Genomic DNA, 10,124 nt, shown 5'->3' with positions numbered 1-10,124 from the left:
TTTTCATTTTATAAGCACTTGGTTTTATTGCACAGAAGCAATTGAAAGTGGACTCCAGTGGAAAAGTGCTCCCTGGCATGGTTCAGTGGCCAGCGCCCAGCCCCACCTGCTCCAGCTCTTCCAGGATAGAGAGCTTTGGGCAAGGGCTCGACCACTCCTTTGGAAAACAGAAGGCATTCAGGAATAGGTTAAGACATCTCAAGCATAATGTGTTTCTAACTGCTCATTCATTATTGCGGTCATCGGTCAGTTGCACATACAGGAAATAAATGCACTTATTGGAGAGGAGGGGGGCAGTTTTTATAGTCAAGTGTTTACATGTGGCATTCGGCATATTATCACATTCGGCTACATAAGCTATCATAACATAATTGTCCATCGCCTAGGGAGGGTTTGGGGCGTGGGGCCGGGGGTTGGGAGGACCCTCTCTTGCTAACACATTGCTAATAGAAATTCCTGTTTGGTGAAGGAGGGCCTAAGGAGGTTCTAAGCAGAGTTTCTTCTTAAAGAAAAAGGAGAAAAAATGAAAATTCGTTACACCGACCCTTGAGGTCCCAGACCCTCCTGAGTTTCTTTGGCTGCTCTGGATGTTCCTTTCTCCCTGCCTTACTTCTCTCCCTTGGTGGCCTTGTCTTCTGTGGCCTTCTCTGGAGGCCTGCTGTCTTTCTGGTCTGTGCTAGAGGATTTCTCAGCCTTTTCTGCCTTGGCTTTGCCTGGTGTGGAGGCCTCCTTGCTGGGCTCCTCCTTGGCTTGGGCCTCTGCTTTGGGTTTCTCCTCAGGCTTCTTGGCCTCTGTGGCCTTCCCCTCCTTGGCGTCTTTTTTCTCAGGTGCCGCTGGCGTCTCTTCCTTCTTTGGCTTTTCTGGCTCTTTCTCTGCTGCTTTGCTGGGTTCTTTGGCCTTGGCATCATCTGGTTCCTTCTTGGCCACCTCAGTCTTCTCTTTGGGTTTGGCCTCTTCCTTCCCCTTGGCAGCAGCCTCCTTCTCTGGGGTGGTTGCTTTTTTCTTATCTTCAGCCTCCTCCTTCTTGGCTTCAGCTTTGGGTTCTTTGGGCTTTTCCACAGCAGGGTCCTTCTTCTCCTGGACCTCGGGCTTTGGAGCCTCCTTCTTGGGCACCTCATCTTTTTTGCTGTCCTTCTTCTCCTCAGTTTTCAGTGTGGCTGGAGTTTTCTCTTCCTCTGTCTTCTTTGGGGGCTCTTTGACTTTCACCTCCTGGGGTTTCTCTTCCTCTTTCATGGGGGACTTTGCCTCCTCCTTCTTTGGGACCTCCTTCTCAGGAGCCTTGGCCTCCTCCTTCACAGGAGACTTGACCTTCTCTGGGGATTTGGCCTCCTCCTTGACAGGGCTTTTGGCCTTCTCTGGGGACTTTGCTTCTTCCTTCATGGGAGACTTGGCCTTCTCAGGGGACTTCCCCTCAGCTGGGGACTTGGCCTCTTCTTTAACTGGGGATTTGGCCTTCTCTGGGGATTTGGCCTCTTCCTTCACAGGGGACTTGGCCTTCTCTGGGGATTTGGCCTCTTCCTTCACAGGGGACTTGGCCTTCTCTGGGGATTTGGCCTCTTCCTTCACAGGGGACTTAGCCTTCTCTGGGGATTTGGCCTCTTCCTTCACAGGGGATTTGGCCTTCTCTGGGGACTTCACCTCCACTGGGGACTTGGCCTTCTCTGGAGATTTGGCATCTTCCTTCACAGGGGACTTGGCCTTCTCTGGGGATTTGGCCTCTTCCTTCACCGGGGACTTGGCCTTCTCTGGGGATTTGGCCTCTTCCTTCACAGGGGACTTGGCCTTCTCTGGGGACTTCACCTCCACTGGGGACTTGGCCTTCTCTGGGGATTTGGCCTCTTCCTTCACCGGGGACTTGGCCTTCTCTGGGGATTTGGCCTCTTCCTTCACAGGGGACTTGGCCTTCTCTGGAGATTTGGCCTCTTCCTTCACCGGGGACTTGGCCTTCTCTGGGGACTTGGCCTTCTCTGGGGACTTCACCTCCACTGGGGACTTGGCCTTCTCTGGGGACTTGGCCTTCTCTGGGGACTTGGCCTCCACTGGGGACTTGGCCTTCTCTGGGGATTTGGCCTCTTCCTTCACAGGGGACTTGGCCTTCTCTGGGGACTTGGCCTCCACTGGGGACTTGGCCTTGTCTGGGGATTTGGCCTCTTCCTTCACAGGGGACTTGGCCTTCTCTGGAGACTTCACTCCTGGGGACTTGGCCTTCTCAGGAGACTTGGCCTCAGCTGGTGATTTTGCTTCTTCTTTCACAGGGGACTCAGCCTTTTCTGGGGACTTGCCTTCTTCCTTCACTGGGGACTTGGCCTCCTCTTTCTCTGGAGATGCGGCCTCTTCTGCTGGGGGAGATTTTGCTGCTTCTTCTCCCCCTTCCTCCTCCTCTTTGGCCTCTTTCTCTTCTTCTTCAGTCACTTCCTCAGTCAGTTGGACCTCCTCTGTCTGTTCCTGCACAATCACAGTTTCCTTCTCTAACTTTTCTACCACCTTGATCTTCTCTTCGCTTTTGACTTTTATATGAGTGGATATGGTGGGGATTTTGGGGAGTCCTTCTAGAAGGGAGAAAGGACTCGGGCCAAAGCCAATCCGACACTCTTCACCCTCCAGGAGTTTTCTGCAGAATGGATAATGGAACACGTTACTATTAACTCAGAGCCGATCAATGAGTTAGGGGGCTTCCTGAGTTACTCTGAAGGTCCACCGCATCCAGTGATATGCACTTTGGTGGAGGAAGGGATGTGAATGGTGGGCACTTTGAGACTGGAGAAGGTCACTTAGCAGATCATCCCAGGGACCACCCAGAATCCACACCCCAATGGCACTGCTCTTGTTTAATGCAGCTAAGGTTGCAACTTATAAAACTTTTTTCTCCTGAAAAAATGGCCCTCAAGAGAAAACACCTATATTAACAACATTTATACTTATTGTCCCTCAACTAAAATGTTATTCAAGAGAAAGGTGGGAGTATGAGCAAGGAATTCCACATGTATAAACCTGGGTTTAAGAGGTCTTAGAATGTTCCCATTTGAATTTCAAGGGTCTCCTGTTACCTTATATTCTCATCCTTTGGGTTTTAGGAACATGGTGGGGGCAGTTTCCACTCTTTTCTACTCACTAGATGTGTGACTTTAGCTAAGTCACTCAAGCTCTTTCATCCTCGGTCTCCTCATTGGTAAAAACAGGGTCATTAAGAGTCCTAACCTCAGAGGGTTGTTTCAGTGAAATAATAAATAAAAAGAACCTGGCAATACCTGCCTCAGAGTAAGTGTAGGGGTTACCCATACAGACCAGCGCTTTGCAAATTTAATGGCATGCAAATCACCCAGGGATCTGATTAAAATGCAGATTTTGATTCAATAGGTCTGGGGTGCCTTTCTAACCAGCTTTCAGATAATGCTGATTGTGCTACTCCATGGACAACACTTTGAGTAGCAAGACTAGAGATTAGAGCCAAGACGTGGGAAGTGAAGGGTCACTAGCCAACAACTGGGACAGGTCTTCACAGGGTCAGCCCTGTTCCTTAGCAGGGAACTGCTAAGCTGGGAGGTCTCTTGGCTTTCTCATGGCTACTTTTTACTGAGGGCTTTCTCTGTGGCAGCCCAGTGGTACCTGTGTTACCTGGATTAGCTCAGGAACAGGATTAGCACCTCCTCCCAACAATCCCAGGATGTGGGTACTGTTATTATCACCCCTATTTTATTTCCCCAGGAAACAACTGCTCAGAGAGCTAGGAATCTCTAAGAGGTAGAGTTGTGAAGGCCCTTGACAACTCAAGTACCTTCTTTCCCTCCAAGACAACCTCTAGCTGGCTGGATTTGGGAAGAGGGTGAGGAGGTTTAACCCTCTGATTCACTGTCAGAATGAAACTACGTCACTCTCAAGATATTTGTCTCTCAAAAGGTAGAATGGTGGTTGCCAGGGCTGGGGGGAGGGAAGGGAAGGGAGTGGAGAGTTACTGTTTAATGAGCACTGAATTTCAGTTTGGGAAGATGAAAAACGGTCTGGACATACATGATGGTGATGATTGCACAATAATGTAAATATTTTTAATGCCCCTGAACTGTATACTTAAAAACGGTTAAATGGTAAATTTTCTGTTATATACATTTCACCACAATAAGAAAAAAAAAAAAAATTTTTTTTCTCTAAAACTGGCAGGCTACCTCACTGTGGGGCTTAAAATCCAAGGCTTCTCCTTCTAAGAACCACCACCCAAAGGCCCCTTGGCCCCCTGACCTGTAAGCAGCAATCTCAATATCCAGAGCCATCTTGACATTGAGCAGGTCCTGGTACTCTCGGAGCTGCGCTGCCATCTCCCACTTGGTGTTCCTGAGCTCAGCATCCAGCTGCTGGATGGCTTCCTGGGGAGGAGAAGTCACATACATGTCACGCGCCAGTCAGCATTCTGGCCCTCAGCACCGGAGGAGCTGCGGCAGGCTATGCAAACCCAACGTAGTCCTGTTCAGCCAGGCTTGCTGGGGCCAACCCCCACCCGGTGAAAGCTACGGATCTCATTCATGGACATGAAAGTCACCTGGAACAAAACTCCTGCTGTGTGTATAACCTCAGCCTGGGGAGTGGTCTGGAACGAAACACACCAGACACCAACAATGGTCATCACAGGTCAGTGGGATGATCGGTGAATTTTTACAGATCTTAAGCTTAGAAAGGGCTCAGTGGGAACAGGGCCTTGTCTGCTTTGGCTCCCTATTGTTTCCCCAGTGCTCCGAAGTGCCTGCCTCACAGTACAGGCTCGGGAGGCATCTGTTGACCGAGACAATACACAGAAGCACGCTCAATACGAGCTGAAGCTTCTCCCCTGACCCCAAGCCCACTTAGCCACTGCTTGAAGTGAATCAGTATGGCTGATTTTTATTGCCTCCTTTTTCTACAATCACCATATATTACTTGGATAATAAGCTCTTTAAAAGCGATATTTTCTTTTGGCAGTTGTCTTTAATGGGAGGTATCTGCCAAGGCCTTCCCCAGGCTACCCTCACTCATAGACACTGGTTATTGTTTACTGAATGCCCACTATGACCAAGACCCTGCTGAGCACACTCACTCCTTGCATGAAAAGTTCGTCTCTCTCTTTAATCTTCATAGCTCTGCAAAGGAGGCTTTTTTTTCCCCATTGCATTGAGGGAATTCAGAGTCAGAGAGGCAGATACTTTCCTGGGGTCACACGGCTAGAAAGACATACTGGTACCCCTGGTATGTCTGACTCCAAGGCCCATGGTCTTAACTACAATGACCCCACTCAAAGAGGGGCAATGACTTGTCCAGGGTCACCCAACCAGGTGAGACAGTCTGGCTCTCTGCCCCACCCCTGCCCACCTGGTAGGATGCGATGTCAGCCTGATGACGGTCCTCCAGCTCAGAGCGCTGCCTCTCCAGTGAGTCCTTGGTGCTTTTGAGCGCCTCCAGCTCTGTGGTCCTGACCTGCAGCTGCCGCCGGTACTCAGTTATCTCCTCCTGTGCCAAGCGCATGGCGTCTGTGTTCACCTTGGCTGCCTCTGACAGTCGGTCCAGTCTCACTGGGAGAGAAGGGAGTAGGGCACAGGGTTAGACACAACTGGATTTGGATTCTACTGCCCAGATCTGGAAGGTGACACACATGGGTTGAGGACCTACTGAGTGCCGGTGCCATCTTGGATGCTTAACTCACCCTATCCTTTGTGATAGGCAAATGACGACTGCCCAAGGCCAGTAGGCCAGTTTGAGTAGCAGAGCTGGGATTCAAATCTAGTGTCTATCTGGCTCCAAAGATCACACTGTCTCCCCAAACTCAGGATCTGGAAACTCTGCAGGGCAAAGGAAGCCCACATTTCTGGTCCTCCTGGTTCAGCTCCCCAGCAAAGGCTGGCAGTGCTGAGGGTTCGTATGTGAAACCTGACCCATGGGGCTTAACTCTGAGCTTGTGGTTGAACAAGTTAATGAGTCTGTGACCTTTAGAGGCACGAGGACGCTGTGAGCCACCATGTAGCCATAGCCCCTTCCTTGCAGGTTTCTGCTTTGCAGAGCCCAAGGTCACTGCAGAGCCTGGGGCCTGCGTGCCAGCTCCTCTGTCCCCTCCTCCCCCTTGCTGCGCATTCTCTAGCACAGGAGCCCCTGTGCCAATGGCAGCCACACCCTGGCCCCTGTGAGCAATGGGCTGCAGGTTCCCAGAAGACTTTTCAGGGGCCAGTGGGGGTCTGGAGGCTAGTCTGAACCTCCTGAATGTGGACATCCTGAATCCTGAGATAATGACACTCAGGACCTGAGTCTTGGGAGTGGGGGAGGAAGAAGGGATGCCAGCTGGGTGGTCCAGAAGTCCTGAGATGGATGAAGGGCAACGCCCAAGAGAGCAGAGAGGTTTGCTCTGGGAGGAGACTTGCTGCAGAGATGGGGGAGGGGATGGTTCTGCCACTGCAGAGGAGAGGAAGGAACTGGTAAAGCAAGGCATCAAAATCCCAGCTTTTCTGGTTTTTCTCTGCTAGTACTGGCAAAGACTTAGAAACCATCCAAGTGGGTGAGGATTCTTACGCACTGTGGATCACAGACCTGTCTGAAAATCACTGAAGCCTCTGTACCCTCTCCCAAGAACAATGCAGTTTTACAGACAGTTTCAGGAAGGCTCATGGAGCTCCCCAGGGTAAGAAGCCCAGTTAGTCGACCCCCCTTTCAACCCCAAAAGAAATGAAAACCAGAGAGGGCAAGTGTTGGTCAAAGTCACCCTGCAGGTGCTGGGCACAGCTTCAAAGCTGCTGCAGCTGCAACCTAGCTAACTCAGGGTGGCACGGAGTTGGGGGAGGGAGATGGGTTTGGGAGGCTCCCGGCTTTTCTGAAGGGGAGCAAGGACATTAAAGGGCCCACAAACCACTTCGGCTTCAGGCACCAATTGTTTGTAATGGTGGTCCCCCTGGGGAGAAAGAATGCGAGAATGACCCACCCTCCCCAACTGTAGTGGGGAAGAGCCCGACAGGTGTCAGAATAGGGTTCTCTGCAGTGTGCAAGAAAGTGGGTGGGCAGCATTGGACAGGGAAGCCATGTTACTTTGAAGGGCAAAGAGCACCCCAGCGACTAGAAGCCGGCACCGCTTTGGAGCAGTAGAGGGAACCTGATGAAGAGGGGCCTCACAGTGCGGTTACCAAAACTCGGGAGAAGGAGCAGAGAGGACCCAGAGTTGAAGGACAGATATAAGGACCCTGGAGAAGGCCAAAGGAGAACCTAGAGTTGGGGGGAATGGGGGGGTGTCCCACAAGCGACCTAGAGTAAAACTGTTTAACTAAGGGCATGCACTCTGCAGGAGGAAGCTGAGCAGCGCACCACCCAGTCCAGCCACCTCTACGCAGAGTCCACCAGCACCCTGTCATGCCACCCTTCCCCTCACTGACCGACCAACAGAGGGCGCCCCATCCTCCCTGTCCCCGCTCGCCTGCGAACCTCGGAACCACTCCTCGGACTGTAGCGTGCTCTGCACTGCGTGGCCTTCCAGCTGCGCGCGGATCTCGCGCAGTGCCGACGTCACGTCGCACTTGAGGGCGTCGCGCGCCTCGGCCTGCGCCTGAGTTTGCGCGGCGCTGCTGCCCTGGATCTGGCCGAGCAACTCGCCCACCTCCTGCTGGTGGTGACGCCGCAGGTAGCCGCACTCTTCCTGCAGGGCCTGAGCCTTTTTCTGCAGCTCGACGCGCGCCGCTTCGGCCTCCTGCGCAAAGCGCGCAAGTGCGCGCGCCGCCGCCTCAGCCTCCTCGCGCTGCCGGGCCTCGTCGTCTAGGCGCTGGCGCACGTGCGCGATGTCCTCCAGCAGGTGCTCTTGCTCCAGGCGCAGCTGGCCGCGGGCCGCGCCCAAGTGCAGCACAGCGCCGCGCATCTCGCGCATCTCGCGCTCGTATAGCTCGCCCATGGCGGCGCGGCCCGCCTGCTGCTGCCGCAGCGCCTCCGCCTCTCCCTCCAGGCTGCGGTTATGCGCCTCGAGCTGCCGCACCTTGTCGATGTAGCCCGCGAAGCGGTCGTTCAGCGCCTGCAGCTGTTCCTTCTCGCTGCGCGCCGCCGCCGCCACCACCACGCAGCCCTCCGGTCCGTTGCTCAGCGTGTCTAGCGAGTCGGTGCTGGAGGCGGCTCCCGCGCCGCGGAAGCGGCTCGGCGAGGCCGACACGGAGCTCACGGACGTCCGCGCCCATGAGTGGAAGCCGCTGGAGGAGCCGGCTGCAGAGCGCGCTCCACCCGCGCCGCCCTTGCGAGCCAGCCCGTAGTGCAGACTGCCGCCTCCGTGGAGCGGCGCGAAGGCGCCCAGCAGCGCCTCAGCGCCGCTGAAGCTCATCTTGGCCGGAGCAGGTGCGGCTGCCGGCGGAGTGGGAACCCGAGGCCGGGACGGGGCGGGCGGCACTGCGGTAGCACCCGGACGGCCGGCCCTTTTATAGCAGCACGGCGGGGTCCAGCCCCTCAGCAGTTGCTGGGGGGGGTGAGCGGGGGAGGAGGGCCCCGCCCTCTCCGCCTCCTCCCGCAGCGGCCCGGGGCCGGCTGGCTCCGCCGCAGTGAGAGGGGCGGGGCAGGGAAACCAAGGAGTGAAGGGAATCGACGACGCAGCGTCAGAGAAGCACCCCCGAAGCAGAGTCAGGCGGTAGAGGACTCCCGGAGCGCACCGAAGGGGAGCCCTCTGGTGCGGGTCGGGAGACCCTGCTACAATGTTAGGAATTAAAGAAGGAGCCTGAAATGGGGGGGGGGGTGGCAAAGAGACCTGATGGGAATAGGGGCAGGATGCCTTCGGGCTGGAGCGATAGAAGACTCAGTAGGATGAGAGGACCCCCGAACGAGAGGGAGCACAGGTTTTTCCTCATAGTTAGACCCTCAGGATAGGGGATGCAGAGTGTCTGCAGCCGGCCCGGAATAGGGGAGGGAGAAAAGTAATCCTGAATGGAGGCATAGTGGGCACTACAGAGGGTAGAGGTGGAAAACCCCTGAGTGGAGGTACACTGTTCCCCTAGTAGCTAGAGGGGCCACCAGGAGAGGGCTCAAGGAACTTTGCAGCCGGCTCCGGAATAGGGGAGGGGGACCTGGAGTTGGGGAGGGCGACAAGGCTGCCCTGAATTGGGTGTGTGGGAGACACTGCAGAGGATGGAGAAGGGAAGCCCGGATTGGGGGGCACAGTGGTCTCCGCAGCGTAGGAGGCAGGAGACCCTACAACCAGCCCCAGCAAGGAGGGCCCTCAGTGAATTGGCAGAGGGTCCCCTGTAAAGGCAGGGTGTGTGAGGGTCAGAGAACCAAGAGTGGGCGTGCTTCGGGGAACTTGGCATGAAGCTGGGAGAGTTGACGCCTGTGGGGAGTGGGGGAAGTGACAGGAGGGCTAAGAGTCACCCAGGCCAGGGTCTGCACACTGAGGTCAGCACCACAGTTGCTGGCAAATGACCTTGGACAAGTTGTGCCCCCTTCCCCCCCAACTCGGTTTTCCCATCTTTACAAAGAAAGGACCTTGCCCTGGGTCAGGCTGCAACTTGAGACCCCCTGCTCTCCCAGCAGCTTCTGACTTGGGGGATCTCTGGCAGAATTGGGGGAGGAGAACCCTCCTACTGCCCGTGGATATAGCAGCCACTTTCCCACAACTAGGAAGTCCATCTTTGTTCCTCTCCCCTCCCCATCTCCTCAGCTTCAACTTGAGACACCCACAACAGACAAGTGAGTGCCATGATAGATTTCCCTTCTCCCCCCCGCCCCCCAGAGGAGTGGTGGGATGCTTTCAGGGTACCAGAGTCCCTCACCCCCATAAACCCTAATTCACGTAGAAAAGAGGACCCCGGTATTTGGAGGGCCCTGCAACAGCTGGTGGTTATTTGGCTTTTTCTTGGGTTTGGCTCCTGTCAAGTGCCTTGGGAGTGGGGGCGGCGCTGAGGCTGGTGCTTCAGCACCAGGGACAGGGCCTACTGCTCATTGTTGGGGAGGAAGGGGTTAATTAGCCCCTGCCTTTCCCTTGAGGGATGGGACGGAGGAATGCCATCTCCCCCTTGCCTGATCCCTGTGCTGTGCAGGTAGGGAACTGAGGAGAGGTGGGTGAATGATCCAGTGGAGAAGCACCGGCAGCCAGAGGCCGAGCTCCTTGACCTTCTGCTAGGCAGCCGGTCCCCTGTTTTCTGTGACGTTCTCCCACATAC

General features: G+C 54.9%; 1 protein-coding gene across 4 annotated transcripts; it reads right to left on the bottom strand.

The window, feature by feature from the left end:
• Positions 1 to 8,381, bottom strand: NEFH (neurofilament heavy chain). 4 transcript variants are annotated; one of them, XM_082354708.1, is made up of 5 exons: positions 7,423 to 8,381; positions 5,335 to 5,534; positions 4,234 to 4,358; positions 1,933 to 2,611; positions 1 to 1,884 (listed from the first exon to the last, which is right to left on the bottom strand). In XM_082354708.1, exons 1-5 carry the CDS (start codon positions 8,297 to 8,299, stop codon positions 607 to 609), a joined length of 3,159 nt encoding a protein of 1,052 aa, XP_082210834.1. In that variant the 5' UTR covers positions 8,300 to 8,381; the 3' UTR covers positions 1 to 606. The 4 variants fall into 4 exon arrangements, with proteins under 4 accessions (XP_082210834.1, XP_082210835.1, XP_082210833.1 ...); XM_082354709.1 differs by having other exon boundaries at positions 1,981 to 2,611; XM_082354707.1 differs by having other exon boundaries at positions 1 to 2,052; positions 2,095 to 2,611.
• Between the last annotated feature and the right edge of the window lie 1,743 nt (positions 8,382 to 10,124).

This window comes from Balaenoptera borealis, assembly GCF_965194805.1.
Source record: "Balaenoptera borealis genome assembly, chromosome: 14".
NCBI classification, from domain to species: domain Eukaryota; kingdom Metazoa; phylum Chordata; class Mammalia; order Artiodactyla; family Balaenopteridae; genus Balaenoptera; species Balaenoptera borealis.
Note: the sequence above shows the minus strand (reverse complement) of the source record. Positions and strands in the feature narration are given on the sequence as shown.

Bases quoted from the DNA above. Each gene is read 5' to 3' on its own strand.
- NEFH (XM_082354706.1), bottom strand. From the start codon at position 8,299: ATGAGCTTCAGCGGCGCTGAGGCGCTGCTGGGCGCCTTCGCGCCGCTC. The intron at 5,535-7,422 runs GTTCGCAGGCGA...CTTCTCTCCCAG, and splicing joins GTCCGAGGAGTGGTTCCGAG to TGAGACTGGACCGACTGTCA. The intron at 4,359-5,334 runs GTGGGCAGGGGT...TCTCCTCCCCAG, and splicing joins CTGACATCGCATCCTACCAG to GAAGCCATCCAGCAGCTGGA.